Genomic DNA, 16442 nt, shown 5'->3' with positions numbered 1-16442 from the left:
AAGTTGAGTTAGATTAAATTAGACTAAACAAAGATTTGAATTCTAATTTTGTATTAAGACGTACCGTTTAAAACAAGATGATTAATTTGGAAGATTTTGTACAAAAGAATTATAGTTTTTGTGTATGTAAAATGATTTTTTCACAACTATATTTTGATAACTTTCTCTTATAATCTTAGTTGTTATTTTTCGAATAATTTTTCAAATTTTCATTTTCTCATTCTCAATATTCTAAAATCATTTAAAAAATGATACCTCATATTATAAAATAAAAAAGTTATCAAAATTTAGTAGTTAAAATATCGTATACGAAAGAGAAAGAAATGAAGTATATTGCGGCAGAAGAAGACAAAGCACAAGCATAAAGGTTGGCAGAAACTTTGATGATAAGTCTCGCGGTTGAAGATATAAAAGTGACCGATGAGAAATAATAAAAAGAGCACCATTGTTTCAATGCTTCTCTACTAGTTATCATGGGACTGAAAGAAGGGACAAAGGCTCAAAGGAAAAGCAGTGTCGAAGAAGATGACAACAATGCACGTGATCGACTTGGAATCTAACCTAATCTTCTTACTTTATCACTACACAGTTGCACCTCCACTATTCAAGCCTCCACCTTTAACCATGCAACCTTACAAAACAAATTCACCATCATTATCGTTCATGTTATTCCTCCTCAAACCCCAAAACTTCATTAATCATTATTTAATGTCCATCACACACAACATTTACGTAAACAATCCACCTTCATATGTTTCTCCAAAAATATTTTCATTTAATTAACTTCTTTTTATCTCAAACACTATAATTAATTTACTTTCGTTTACCTTATTTCCATACCATGTTAATCATCAGTTCGATACAACTATAATTTGACAGTATAGGATCGGGTTAACCAATAAATATGTCGTTTTTTAAAATGTATTTACTATAACACTCTCACTTTTTCAATAAAAATATAATTTTAATTAATATATAAAAGGCATTTTTTTTTTTAAAAAAGTCTTCTGTTTTTACAATATCAATTAATATTTTTATATAAAAAAATGAAGTCATTTTAGAATGGAAAGAGTGATTAACTTTACAAAGTAAATTAAAACTCTTACCGATTGATAAGAAATAAATAAAAAAAAAGTAAATAATGTTTAATCCATGATTTAGTTAATTGTGAACTTCACTTCTACAAATAATAAATATAATTAAGATAAAGTTTCAAATGATTTTGATATTATTTTAAAAAATGAATTTAATCCTAATTTAATCTTAAAAATTAATTTGTAAGAAAAAAAAAATTACCACTACCTATATTTATAAATTTATCTTAGTTCTTACGATATCTCAAATAATACTTTATTATATTCTAAAGTGAAATGATCCCTTTATTTGCATGTGGCAGTGATGAAGTTCGAAATATGTGATGAAGTTTCATTTTGTAACTGCTGATGAACAATAATGTCCTAAATGTATTTATTGGTTATGAGCTCCTTGCTAATAAACCAAAACTAAACACATAACCCCATTACTTTATGCTGCTATGATTTTGTTTACTTTAAAAAAAAAAATTGAGAGCTTTGTTTGTTCTATATTCAAACCTATGATTAAAAATAAGCAGAGTATAGTGATGAGCTTCACCAGACAGGAAGACATCCAAAGGATTTACTTTACAGCGTCCAACCACTTTAAAACCTTATTCCGACCACCACCAACTTCATTAAGCGTTGCCTCTGTTTATATTCAATTAACTTAAAAAAGCTATCATTTTCTCACATTTTTTTGCCTCACTTTCGCACAACCTATGTTTTCCCCGATTAAGAGTGAGACAAGATAGCTTAAAAAAAAGGGTTACATTACTTTTATTCATATTTAGTATATTGTCTTTTTATAATTTATTGCTTAATTTCTTTTCATTATATCATTTTACATTTTCGTTTTTTTTTTGTATTTTCTCATTTATATTAAAACAAATTAGAAAATGTGTAACAGTAGTGTTTCTCTTAAAAAAACCTACACTTTTTACTAGTGTATTTCATTCGTCTTTGTTCAACTAAACAAATCTTACATGAGGCCATCTTGTTAGGTTTATAAAGGAGGAGTGTGCCAATGTGGTTAGGAATGTCAACGGGACGGATAGGGTACAGGTAGTAGCTCCCCCGTATCTTACCCGCTGAATAAATATCTGTCCCGTATTCGTATCCATATCCGTTGGGTATCCATTGATACAAGTCCAAATAATTATAAAAATAAATATAAAATGATGTTCAACACAATGGAAATTTTTTAATTAGTGTTTTGATCAACAAACTCACTTTCTCCTATTGGTTCCTGAAAAATAAATAAAATAAGTAAATAATAAACTTCAATTGCCAGATGCCAAGTATTCTTATTTTGATTTCATCATTTGACAATAAACATATCATAAACGTCATTGTCTATAGAAAGTTTGATTTATATGCCTAATCTCAAAGAAAGGAAATAGGAGAATGTCAAGATGTGTAAGTTTAGCGGGTACGGGTATCCACGGGTACAGATACGTATCCGCCCCATTAATATGCGGGTATCAAAAATACCCGTACCCGCGGGTAGTGGGTATCCATTTTTAATATCCGTTTTCTATCCGTTGCGGGTTTTATCCGCGGATACTCGCGGGTACGGATTTTTTTGACATCCCTAAATGTGGTTGAAGAGACTCACCATTAAGGAGGAGATTGTTAAGAATCTAAGTGTCAGTCTAAGTTCCTAATTGGCTAGAAATGAGAAAGTGGAACACTATATAAGGATAAAGACCAATAAATCCATTGATTTAAGGTTTTGAATTGAGAGTGGTATCAATGTCTTATGTGATTAGACTCATATCTCATTGATGTTTCTATCTTTTGAGTAAAATCTCAACCTAATACTTTACGGTTAAAACTAATAGAATATAATCTACCCATAGTATATAAAATGCAAATTCTGTAGATATGTTAATAACTGTGTGTGAGTGTGAAACGTATTGGCAAAAGTCAAGTGTCGTCTCTCAAGAATATTTAGTGCGATGATTAGATATTTTGATTTGATTAGTGATATTAAATTTGAGTTACAGATATATAATCATGTTTAAATATTCAGATAAGAAAAATGGAAACATAACTAAAGTTATGTGCTCCCTCAACCTCAACTTAAAGCCACCAAGCTAAACGGAAGTCTTAATTTGCCTTCAACTATAGTGTTCAAAGTCTTAATTTGCCTTCACACTTGTCATATAAACGAGACATGCATCTCAAAGGTCTTTAGTAATATAATATTATTTCTCTTCAACTATATTCAAACTTCAAATCATATCACATACCAAACTAACATCCACACTTTGTTTTATTTTTTACTTTTCCACAACCCTCTATGCTGAAAGTAATTAACTATGTAGACAAATTGATAGGGTTGTTAATTCCGATTAGTTCGATCCATTGTTTCTCAAATTAAGAGAAATTTACTTTAGTGAGATTAAAAATGGTTTTAAAATATTTTTTAATTTCTCAAATTTAATTCTGGAATTTTGGATGTTGGTGACTAAAATTATAACTATCTTAAATTTTAAAACAATAGTCAATATGGATAAACACTATTAATCTTTAAAAATGCATCAACAATATATGTAATATAAATTTTAATTATGATTTTATTAATTAAAATAAAAAAAAATTAGGCTGAATAACTTACTCAATTATCTCGAACCAGTAAAAATTTGGGTTCTTTGTTTAAATTTTCATAATTCAATCTAAATCACTTATCAAACAAACGAACCAACCAACCCACATGCGAACCCATTTGACCATTCCACACCCTTACCAAAACCGATCCCAACATATAGACAACCTTGGAATATTCGATTAATACTAATACACTTTCATGTAGGTGAAAGGAAACAAGTACAAAAATACCAACTCTTGGAATAACATTATTTAATATTAACGTCACAGTATTTGGTGATAAGTATAAAAAAATAGCTGAAGTGTGATCTCATGCATCACATTTTTCACTATTTTGGTTGAAGCTTCCTCTGACTTGAATCGATGAGTCTTTGCACCCCTCTCCATAGTCAGAATTATTTCTGAAATAACTAAATCTCCACTCAAGATTTTAATATTTAAATATAGTTATTCTTTTATTCCCTCCTCTTTTAGTTGCTTTAATGGGCATATTCATTCAAGTACAACATTGAATCATATAACTGCCACTTTGGAAGCAATATTCACAGTAACACAAGTTGTTGTGTAAGTCAAATACGTTAAGGACGGTCAAATATGTTAACTAACCATCGAAATGCAAAGACAACTTTTTCAGGAATTTTATATTCTTGTCTTCATTTTTAAAGCACACATATTCCGTTTGGAAATTCAAATTCCGTAGAACGCATAAATGGAGTGCGTTCCACCTTCCTTTGTTTACCCTTCTTCAATCAGATGAGATGGGGTGAAGATAGTCAAAGATGTTAGTTAGAAAGGCTACCAAATTTAATCTCAAAAGTAATTAAATATTAATTGAAAATTATGGAATGTGTTTTATATTTAGGGCTGTCGATTGTGACAGACAGTAAGTAATATAAGGTCCCTCACGCAGCCACGCACTAAATCGTTCGCATCAGTGCGGTATAAAGGGTCTTCCGATGCTTCCAACAACATAATGCCTCAATAAAACATTTTTATTTATTAAATAAAAACCAGGGTTGCACTCGACACATTTCACAATCTACCTGCGAATTATAAACCAACCTAGTGTCGCGGACAGAATATGTAGCACGTGCACAAAAGTACATCCGCATAGTGCCTATTGAAAGAGATAATAACTTCAACCTATTATCACTCATCACATCACAACCTCAATTCTTACCAAATCAACCTACCCTAAACAAAAATCAACTGTTTCCATCACTCACCTTTCCACGTCTTTCCAAATCCTCCAAGTACAAGGTGAAACTCAAACACATGGTTTCTTTGCACGATTAATTACACGGCGCACCCTTTTGAAGAAATTTATCTTATATTTCATCACAGACAAGAAAAGTTAAAAAGCGCATCACTGTTTAACAAAGCCTCGGCCAGAAAGAAAGAAGAGAAAAACAACTACTTTGGAAATATCAAATCAACAAATACAAACAGTTTTGGGTTTGGCAAATGATGACAACAACAACAATGAACAACCCTTTTCTGTCATCCATCTTGTTTTTTTTTTTTCTTCTCCTTATTAAAAGATCCTATGCATGACGACGACTGCATGCTACGTTATACAATTTCATCAACTACGACGTTCTGGGGTCCAGTGCGGTGCAGCGGGGCTAAAATGAGAAGAAACCACCCTGGAATCGAGTAGTTCCATTATGGGTGCGAAGTTCACGCATCTTGGCACTTTGTACTGGTTAATCGACGCTCCACGCGAGATGGCGTAGTCCATCAACTCCTCAAAGGTTCCATTTTTCACCACTCGTATTTCCAACGGACCAATAGAGTTGTCCGCAACCCTCCCTTGTCGGTAGACTGTATTCAGCGACTCTTCCATCGCCAAGCAGCACTGGTTCAGCACTTCGCTCGTGGGAGAGTGAGGCGAGTCCTTCATGAACAGCTCCCAATAAATCACGTAATGCCCCGGAATGGATTTGGTGTCAGCGAAGCTCGTGTACTCCACCACGCTGGTGTTAAACTCCTTCAACAGCTCCGAGGCATTCTCGATGGCCTTCTGCAGCTCCGCCTCGTCAGTTTTGTCAGAGTCAATGCTCAGCAAAACGTTCTTACGCCTCACGAAGCGGAATTGCGGGTCCGAATTATGGAACCCGGTTACTTGAAGGATGTCACCCACTCTGTAACGGCAAAGACCTGAATAGGTGGTGATAATGAGTTCATAGAACTTACCAAGTTCCACGTCTGCTAGATCCACCAAGCGAGGAGGCGAGTCCCTGGAGAGGGTCACAGGAGAGTCATCATCATGGGGTAAGAACTCGAAGTAACCCATGTTTGGCAGTATGGTGTAGGAGACATCGGAGGGTTCGGACATGGGTTTGAGGTTAAGGCCGAAAAAACACTCGGAGGAGGCGTACATGGTACAAGGTTTGGGTAGGCCTCCACTGTAGTAATCGAGAGTTGGAATGTACTGAGCCATGGCACCCGTGACTATGACGTCAAGGTACTTGGTGTTGGGCCAAATCCTCACGATTATACGTTCCCAGTTTTCGCCGGAGCACTCGTTTTTGATGAAAGTGGCGAGTTCGGGGTCGGGGTTTAAGATCTTGGACATGCATTCCCTGATGGAAGGGTCTGTGACCTTGGGGTTTAGGGTTCCGGTGTGGATATCATGGGCCAATTGGTCCCAATTGAGCTGAAGGAATCTTATGGCCCGGAGAAGGCCAGAGGCGAAAACAGCTCCGACACGGAGAACCTCATGGCGCATGATAAGGCCACACAGCATCTGAGTGTACATGCTCTGGAAGGAATCGGGGCAAAGGATGGCCTCGTTGGGGCTGGTGAGGACGTTGTAAGGGTCAAATGGTCTTTTCCTGAATTGCTCGCTCTTGTAGTAGCTGGTCAGCACCGGCCGAGCCAGTAACCCGCCGGGTGTCTTACTCTCTGCCTTGATGAACAGAAAGTGAAGGGCCTTCCCTTTGTCCAAATCGGACACGTATCTTCAACAAACAAACAAAACAACATAATTACTCAATAAATTAGAGGTAGTGGTAACAGTAATTATCATAACTGCAATGCAATGAATATGTCATTTAGCAATCAATGAAGAAAATACGTTAAACATTAACGTTAACAGCTAACTTACTGGTTCATCACCGGCATCTGCAAGCTGTACAGAAACTGACGGCGGTCCATGTCTTCATCGATGGTGGGCATCAACTTTCTCTCGCCAGCAGACGTTCCAGAACTGTAAACAGATTTTCATGTCTCATCAAAAAGCACGATCCACATGATACAAACCATGAATATTCTCATACGACAGATATTAAAGCATCCTTGAATTACGAAAGGGAGAGATAATAGGCGTGTACCTTGTGAGAAACTCAGAGATGGGGTGAGCGCACAAAATGGGCGTGCGGTCTCCGTTGGCAATGCGTTCTATATCAGGGCGCAGATCCTCGTATGAGACGACGGGAACCTTGGACTTGAAGGTGTCACGGTCGGTGGCACCGTTGAGTCCGAAGCGTCTGAGGTATTCCGTGTCGGCGTTTTGGTGGAGAATCTGGCGAAGGACTTGGTTCTGGATAGGATCAGTGTTTTGGGTTAAGTGTTGGATGAGCTGAAGAGCATCTTGGCCGTTCTGGTCACGAGGTAAGGAGAGGGAATCGGATTGAACGGCCATGGTGAGTTTTGAGGAGTAATAAAGACGGAAAGAAAGAGAAAGAGAGAGAGAAGAAGGTTTTGGGTAAGGTTCAAGGGTGAGAGACGGTGCAGGGAAAGGAGAGGGATAGGGTATTTATAGGGGGTTGAGTGACGTCATGTTCAGGTAAGGGTTGGCCACGTAGGCAAGGCGGGCGAAATAGTTTTGTTGGAGGGGCTGATGCCGGAGGCGGGGGACAAAAGACGAAACCAAGTTTTGTTGTACACCTGGCTGGTGGACATGTGGGCCAGGGCACACGTAGGAATGAGGGGTTCATGGCCGACATGTTTGGCCACGTCATCAGAAAAAGTTGGGCGAGCTTACGCGTCAGCCAAACCACGCGGCCATTTCCTTGCAGGGTTTGTTGGGTCCGAAAGCGATGGGTGCCGGCTTCAACCCTGCTCTAGCCCATTTCTTTCGCTAAGAGACGGCCCAAACTCAACACTAAATTACTATTTACAGCATCGGAATTTGGATTAAATCTCAATGTTTTAATTTCTGCTCATAGTTTGAATAGGACCAAATATAGTTTTGGAATCGATGAGGTTCATTTACAGTGTAGGAGTGAGGAAGGTTTAGGATTCTATGGATAACGACGTAAACAATATTAGATAGCCTTCGTTTTATATCCATCGTCATTGTAACATATAAGTCATATATAATACTATGCTGTTTAATTAATGATTCCCCAGAGATGGCGAAGAGAACAACGTCATCACGTGTCATTGTATTTGAAAAACGGAAATAATCCAAACTATTCACCTAACCTCTGTTTCAACTTATCATGTTAAAATATAAATCTTCTCCCATGATTGATTTATAAATAATTACATTTTTATCATTTCTGTAAACTTTGTTTACTAATGTCATATTTATCATGCCTTTTAAGATTAGAAGTGAAATATCTAATAATAAAATTAACAACATTTGAAACTATTGAAAGTAAAAATAATATTGATATTAAATGGTTAATATCATGTGAGTAATCCATATTTTTATTATGCAATTTAATGAGTCATGTGAGTAAGGTAATATTGATATATTGTGAAAAAAAAAAAAACATTGTTTTCCTTGATGAGATACAAATTGACTTCAAATTCTTTACTTTTCATCAATGTTCCATTCTAAAAATGTAATTCCAATTTTAAAAATATTTTCAAATGCCTTAACTAGGATTTTAAAGTTGAATAATACAAATTTCTAATCCCAATTCATTAACCACTGCATTAAACAAACAATTGTGGTAACGGAAAGATGACCTCATAATCAATTAATTTTTATGCGTTACAAATAATTTCAAAATAAATAGTAAATATTGATCTTTTTAATTATTATTTTCATATATTTTCTTCTTAATTGTTATGCTTTGGTAATTATTTTTATTATTTTTATTTATCAAAACAAAGTATGGACATATAGAACTTTTGTTTTAACTGGTAATAAATAATGTTTTCACCAATCATAAATGATTTTTCAGTTTTTCTTTATATTTCCATTTTTCATTTCCCCCAATGCTTCTGATTTGTCTCTCAAAATCTCTCTTTTACACATCACTATCCACCACCAAACTTTGCTTCCCGAGCTTTCTGTTTTATTTTTAGATTCTCTGAGTCTGTAACACTATCAGTACTGGCAAGTCTATGTATGAATTAAACTTTGTGGAACTCACTTATAATGTAATTAATTAATAATTAGTGAGTGAGTTAACAATGATATTGAGTGCAATTATTAGTAATCCTATCAGATATTTTTGTCAGCATGAATAAGCTTTCAATTTGACCAAAGCTGTTTAATCAAAATCTGAAAAATAGACATTTGAATGCATTGTGTAATGTCACATATAAATAATATCTTTTACGAATAAACTTAAAATACTATTTGGTTCAGTAGTAAAACAATACGATCTGCTAATGATTAATATATAACGAATTTTATAAAAGTTTATAATTAAATATAATATTAAATAATTTTTTATTTTATAATTATTAATACAATTTTATTTCATTTAAATGATAAAAAGTTCGTAAATATTATATAACTATGTTTAATATTTTATTTAGTATTTATTAATAAAAAAATAAAAAAACAAAAAAATATTTTAATATTATTAAAAATTAAAGTATAACTAAATGTAAAAAAAATTTAAATTAACATAAAAAAAGCGTATAAAAATTTTATCAAAATAAAAATAATTAAAATATGAATTTGAGACTTCGAATTTTTTTTTCGATTTTTTTGATAATGTTTTCAACCTTTATATTAATTTAACAAAGTCTACTGGATTAAAAAAATAGATAATATTTTAATATTTAAAATTATTAATTATAAATATATAAATTTGGTAATATAAAAATTTAATTATCTAAATTTTTAAGTAGAACAATGAATTTAAATTTACATTTTCAAGTATTTAGAAACATGTTTTCTCTTGTATTTTAATACAAACTTTAAGAATTTTAAAATACTTATTTTATGTCATACAAATTTTATGTCAGAAAAATATATTTATCTCTATAAAATATATTATATAAATTTATACTATTTTATTTAATAAAATTATTTATTCTAATTTTTAATATAAAAAAGATAAAATTAGTGACCATTAATTATATCTTAACGTGTATTTTAAGAATAATACGTATTAACATTCTCAAACAACTAACATACACACAGACGTTTGTGTATACGTATTTTTAAATATATGTGATATTATATTAGTAGATGATGAAAATATAATGTTATTAAGTTATAATATATAAAATAAAATTATTTATTAAAAATAAAATAAAATATATTAGAAAAGATGAGAGAATAACTGTTAATAAATAGAGAAAAAGAAAAAAAACAGAAATAAATAATTTTATAAAAAAAATTTCAATTTTTTTTAAAATTTTTAAAAATAATTATATTTTAAAAGATAAAATTGATATTTTATATATTGTTTTAGATATTTCTTTTCGACAAAATAAATAAACAATCAATTTTATTAATTATAACCAATTAAATGATGTTGACCTACTCAAGTCATTGGATTAAATTTCAAATTTTAATATATTTATTTAATTTGGTAAACGCGGTCTAATAGAATATTTAATAAGTCACTAATGGAAATAATTTAAAATGAAAGTAATTTTATAAAATTTAATATATATAAATTTTTATATATAGATGAAAGTATTCAATTCAACATGAAGCAGCAAGTTGAATATATACAAAATTTAAATTTATCTATTTTTTCTACAAAATCAATGTTATTTTTCATTTTTAAAATTCAAATTTAATAAATTAGTTATAAAATCAATTATCTGGCTAGTGTTGGAATAGTTCAGTTTATTGTCAATCCTTTGTCGATTTATTCTTTCAAACATGATCATTTGCTTAGTTTGAAAACTTACATTGAATAACGTCCTTTTAAGATTCTAAAAGAAAAAAATAACACTGACCGACAAACTAGTGAGACTAAGAGTACTTTTAAATAAATAAGTAAGTTTTAATCCTTTGTGAACAAGTACACGAAGAAAAAACGTCTAAAAACGTCTAAACTATTATTTTGTCTCACATTAATAGTAGAATAATTATTCCCCGTCTCTAATTATTATAATTTTAAGATTTAATTATGTTTTAAGTTTTTTTATGAATGTAAAATTTTTTAATTGAGTTCCAGATAAGTTTTTGTGATATATTGAATTTTTTTTTCAATTGAATATTCTCTATTAATGTTTTGGGTTAATCGAGTAATATGAATTTTAAATAATTAATATAATTATTATTTTGTTATGTGACTCTACTAAGTTGTTGTCATATATTATTCTATTATTTTATATTTTTATAATTTATATTTTTATTATTTTATAATTTTAAAATTATCTATTCAAAAAAAATATAAATTTTTAAAAATCATATATAAAATTAAGACATATTTTAAATTTTTTATTCACACAATGAAATCATAATTTAATAATTTTAAATTTTAAAAAATCATATATAAAATTATGATATATTTTAAATTTTTATTCAAATCATAAAATCATAATTTTGTAATTATACAATTATAAATTAAAATAATAAAAATATAAAATTATAAAATTATAAAATTATAAAATTATATAATTTTAAAATAATAAAATAACATATAACATATGACTAGAACTAAACAAGACTGACATGAGAAGATAGTAATAATGTCAATTACCTAAAATTTTACGCAGATTTAAAATATAATTAAGTCTTATTTTAAAATTAAAAAAAAATCATATTATATACCAATTAATTTTTCAATTTTGGTATTTTTTCTTTAATTTTATCTTGATTACTGACTTTTCATACACAATTCCACCCTAAGTTACAAAATGAAAAAGAAAAAAAATTAATAATATAGTAATACAAATGTTATATTTAAGTAGTTAATGGTAGGATTAGTTTAATTAATAAATATAAATGTTTACATCACATATAATAAAATATTTACGTAAAAAACATTGTAGTATCTAAATTGTAAAATGTTATATTTATATTTGTCAAAAACTTTTTTTTTTTCATTTAATAATATGATCCCTCCAAATGTACGATTAACATGTTTCTATTATATATATAACCAAAGAAAAAGTATTTATTGAAGTATTGATGTTTGATATATTTGCAGATAGATGGTTTCGTGTAGAAACTGGAGTGAAGAAAAGGTAGAGTTTAGATTATGCTGGTTTATTGGTGTTATTCTTTCTGTTATATTTAAAATATATCTATTATGATATATGTAAAAAGTTTTCAAATACTTTAAATTATTAAAAACTAATATATTGAATGCATATAATAGAAGATAAACACCAAAAATTAAAATTGGATTCAAAATCTAAAAGAATATTTTATGAAATTTAGATTTTTTGTTGAGTTTTTTGACTATTTTTTTATTGTGCCTTCAAATAACTGGATAATTATTGATTTAAAAATTTAAAAATATATTAAAAAAGATTTAAAATATTAATGCTCATCAAAATAGAGCACGAAGTGAGTAAGTGATACTGAAATGGACGCTTCTGTGTTGGCAATTAATGGCTACACGACATTGTAAATTAAGTGGGGTCACCACCATGTAAGATCACCCACAATTCCTTGTCTTCTCTTCATTAACCTGAATGAGACAATACCATGGCTTATAAAAAAAAAATGACAAAATTTTAAAACACTGGATATGCATTGTTTTTATTTCGATTATTATTTTTTAGATAAATATTTGGGTTAGACAAAATTTTGCCTTTTATGCAGAGATCACGGGTCTTTCCAAACTATATTATGTTCAAGATTATAAGGATACCACCACTACGATTATTCCAAACATGGCTTATAATTTCTCATACCTTTAAGAGTGAACAATGTTACATTTTCTGATTAAAAAAATCTCCTAGTGCGTGTCTCAATGATTAGTCATTAAGAGGAAGAAAAGTTCTACGACATTGACCACACTAATACTTTGCATTCTTACATGTTTGAATCTTTGCACACAGAATAACAAATATCACTTAAATTACATCTCATACCCCTCACTTAAACCAAAGTCAGTCACAACAACTTTCAGTTCTGTGGGAAACTTCGCGGAAATTTTTTCATGGGAATAAAAATGAATGCACTTTTTTCTGCTGCATTTTTTCTAACTTTTATTTCTAAAGTTTCTTAAAATATCACTTAGCATAACGTAATCATTCTCATTATCATAAAAAACATATTACGTGTAATGGTGCGCAGTCACAATAGGAGAAATTTTGAGCTGCAATGTTACAAAAAAAAAAATCAACCAGAAACAACTGATATATAATAAATAATTAACTAATTGATTAATTAATGCTACCAAGTTTCCACCCGGGGAAACCTCATGTCCAAGAATGTCACAACAGTAATCTGGCTTAACTTCCCTTTTGTGCAACAAAAGAAACATGGTTCAATATATTAAAAAAATGGTCAAACCCAAATGGCTCTATTATATTGTTAACTGCATTTTTTGCAAGCAACATTGCGTAGTACTATAGAGTGTGGTGCCGTCAAGAAACCTAGTTTGAATATGGTTCGTAAAATACATTAAATGGACCAGTTCTTCCACACGACCATTTCCGTAACCTCGTTGTGTCTCTCTGTGACATACGATGATGAGTTGTTAGGTTCCTTGAAACTTCATTCACACACTTTCAACTATTGTTGCAGACCCATTTTCGGAGTCCAGTCTCCAGACTTTGGAAGCGAATCTGATGTGGCTAAATGTCGTTACAGTATTGCTCATGCAATTAAAAAAGCCGAAAAAAATGCAAACCGAGGGTTCAGCATTGCAAGTGCGTGGAAGAAACGTGCATGAATAGTATTAAATATATGCCACATGAAGAAAAATGATGAGGGTACGATGGAATGAATCACCGATGAAGAATAGGTGAGTCATGTAATTGACTTTAAGATGCTAAATGGTTCAGAGTTTCATCTCTTGGATTCTTTAAGGACTGTTCATGATTACAAAAAATACTAAATATTAATACGTGATTAGATAGTTGTTCAATAAAGAATGATACGATAAATTACAAATTACAGAATCACCAAATCTTTTTAGATTAAGTTATAATTCCTGACTTTGATAATATGTTAATAAGTGAATTTTACGTTTAACTAAAATTTACCAAATTGATTTATAAATTAAGTTTGTACCAACTTATATATCGTAAAATTGATCTTATATTCGATCGATACAAAATTTTATATTTGATCTATATGAAATTTTCAACGTAATATAATAATATTCATAGTGAGAGTTTGAGGCAAGTTGATGGAAGTACGCGTGTTAAATGTGATAGTGGGGTGTGGTCCTGCGTTAAAGTGGTGAGAGTGGAAAGCAGCAACACGTCTTTATGTGGCGGTGACAACTAATGTATGTTTTTCCAAAGTTGTCAATCTATACGAGCCTTACATCTAGGTTAAAAGACTAGGGTTTGAATTAGTGAAGCAAAAGACTTGGCCAAAATAGAGTCAAGCATAGATTTCACGCGTGATGATGGTGGAGCCACTTTTCTTTTTAGTTAAGAATTGACAGAAAAGATACTTGGTTGTTTCTGCGATCCCAACTTCTGTATGTTAACCTCAGGAATTGGCTTTTCACAACTTTCTTCTACTCATTCAAAGAACATTTTTGTTAGTACATTCTCCTTCACTTCTACCGGATACCACTCATTAGGTTTAGAAAGAGGTTTTATTGGAAAGATACAAACACCAATAAGACCTGAGTTCAATCATATAAAGCATTGTAATATCCCGGCGCGCCCGAGCTTAATCCGACCTACGGGCCTAAGTGGAATGCAGATCGGCCCAAATAAAGAGCCGAATGGCCCACTTCCTGCACGTTAGCATAGTCAAACCGTAACAATAGGACCCCCTCAGCACGGAAATTGGCCACGATGTCAGTTAATCCCCCACGATACGGAACCAACTCGGCTAGTTGGCGTGCTTGTAGGTACACAGGGAAAAGACGATATAAGACGAGAGGGGGGAAAAGGGAAGAAGATACTGTTTTTGAGTGGCTCTTGCTGGATTGAGTTCGACATCAAATCAGAACGAATTTGACAAGAACAAACATTAACATCTATCTTAACCTAAAACCTTAAAACAATAAATTTATGAATTTTTATCCTTATATAACTCAATTTTCTCATTTCTAACCAATGTAAAACTTAGATTCACATTTGAATGCTTAACTGTATTTATGTACACATAATATTTGTCTTTATTATATCTGATATACGGTAAATGCCAAATAATTAATACTCAATATGTATTCCGTATTGCAGCAAGCAAGAGAAAATATATAACAGATAAAAGAAATGTTAACAGTGCATGCAATGTTTTGAGCATGATTGGTGGTTAAATAAAGAAAAAAAGAAGTGAACGTCAATGTCATTAGTTTTAATTTAAGTGAATAAGAAGTAATTATGGTCACTTTCAATAAGAGAATTTAAAGTATTATAGGCGTTGGTTTAATCAAATATCCATAAGAAATTCCGTGAAGAATCAAATCCATGTGGTTAGTTCAGGTCAGCAAAACAATTGGTAAAAGTAATAAAAAATGGAGCACGAGAAATGTAGGTTGAGGAGATAAAGCACTTGTGAAAGTATGATGATGCGTGAAACATGAGTGTAGAATTTTCTCCTCTTAGTCACTTCGCATAATCATTTATGTTTTTTAATTGGAGGCGCAGTTACTTCATTCTTTCCTACAAGTGCTACACACTCCGAATCACTTTTCACTATTTTCAAATCTTAAGCCATGTTTCCATATTCCTTCTTACCAAATGCCTTTGCTTCTCTTTATTTTACTCCTTATTCTCACCACAAAATATTTTAACTTAACTTATCACTGGATTTAAATGGTTGCATTTAAGCTGAGTTAAAAATTTCAAACTAAATAAAAAAATATCATTTTTATATAAATAGAAGAACTTATGTATCCGTAGTCTTATACTTTTGAATTAGAAGTGATATTGTAGTCTTTCTTATATGAATTTATTCATGATTTATTGGTTTCAAATCTTTTTTATATTTTTTCTCGAAAAAAAATTTAAATAGTAGTAGAGTCGGTGTTTTATTTTGGTGACCGTTAATATGAGTTTGAATGAGAATATCTCAATGGAAAAAACTAAAACTTGAGGATGTCTTATATATATATATATATATATATATATATATATATATAAAATTCATAAATTTATTATTTTAAGATTTTAAATTAAAAATTATAGTTTAATATTTTATATGAATTTATTTATAATTTATTAGTGTCAAATCTCGTCTAGAAAAAAAAACGTCACATCAAATTAATTTAAATTCACGTTTGAAATATCTTTAATAATTCAAAATTAATGCGTCCCTCAACTCTTAAACTATTAGTATAGATGCGTCACATGCAGCACAACACAACACACACTTAAATTAAATGAAATGGCTTGTTATACCCGTGATGTCTGTTAGGTTTTACTTGCACAATAGGCTAAGTATATATATCTAAAAAAGTATTGTTGAGATAAATGAGTAGGGTATAAATATGTTTTATTTTGAGCAGAGACAATTAG

General features: G+C 30.8%; 1 protein-coding gene across 1 annotated transcript; it reads right to left on the bottom strand.

Moving 5' to 3' along the window:
• Positions 1-5081: 5081 nt before the first annotated feature.
• LOC114174045 (probable indole-3-acetic acid-amido synthetase GH3.1) lies at positions 5082-7433 on the bottom strand. The gene is made up of 3 exons (XM_028058786.1): positions 7022-7433; positions 6796-6897; positions 5082-6649 (listed from the first exon to the last, which is right to left on the bottom strand). The coding sequence occupies exons 1-3, from the start codon at positions 7330-7332 to the stop codon at positions 5272-5274; spliced, it is 1791 nt and encodes a 596-aa protein (XP_027914587.1). The 5' UTR covers positions 7333-7433; the 3' UTR covers positions 5082-5271.
• Positions 7434-16442: the final 9009 nt, after the last annotated feature.

The sequence above is a fragment of the Vigna unguiculata genome, chromosome 2 (genome assembly GCF_004118075.2).
Source record: "Vigna unguiculata cultivar IT97K-499-35 chromosome 2, ASM411807v1, whole genome shotgun sequence".
Taxonomy (NCBI): domain Eukaryota; kingdom Viridiplantae; phylum Streptophyta; class Magnoliopsida; order Fabales; family Fabaceae; genus Vigna; species Vigna unguiculata.
The sequence above is the reverse complement of the archived record's forward strand: the minus strand, read 5'-3'. Positions and strand labels throughout refer to the sequence as shown.

Excerpts from the sequence above, each read along its gene's own strand:
- LOC114174045 (XM_028058786.1), bottom strand. The coding sequence starts at position 7,332 with ATGGCCGTTCAATCCGATTCCCTCTCCTTACCTCGTGACCAGAACGGC. Across the intron at positions 6,898-7,021 it reads ATCTCTGAGTTTCTCACAAG|TTCTGGAACGTCTGCTGGCG; the intron begins GTACACGCCTAT and ends ATCTGTTTACAG. Across the intron at positions 6,650-6,795 it reads CAGATGCCGGTGATGAACCA|ATACGTGTCCGATTTGGACA; the intron begins GTAAGTTAGCTG and ends TGTTTGTTGAAG.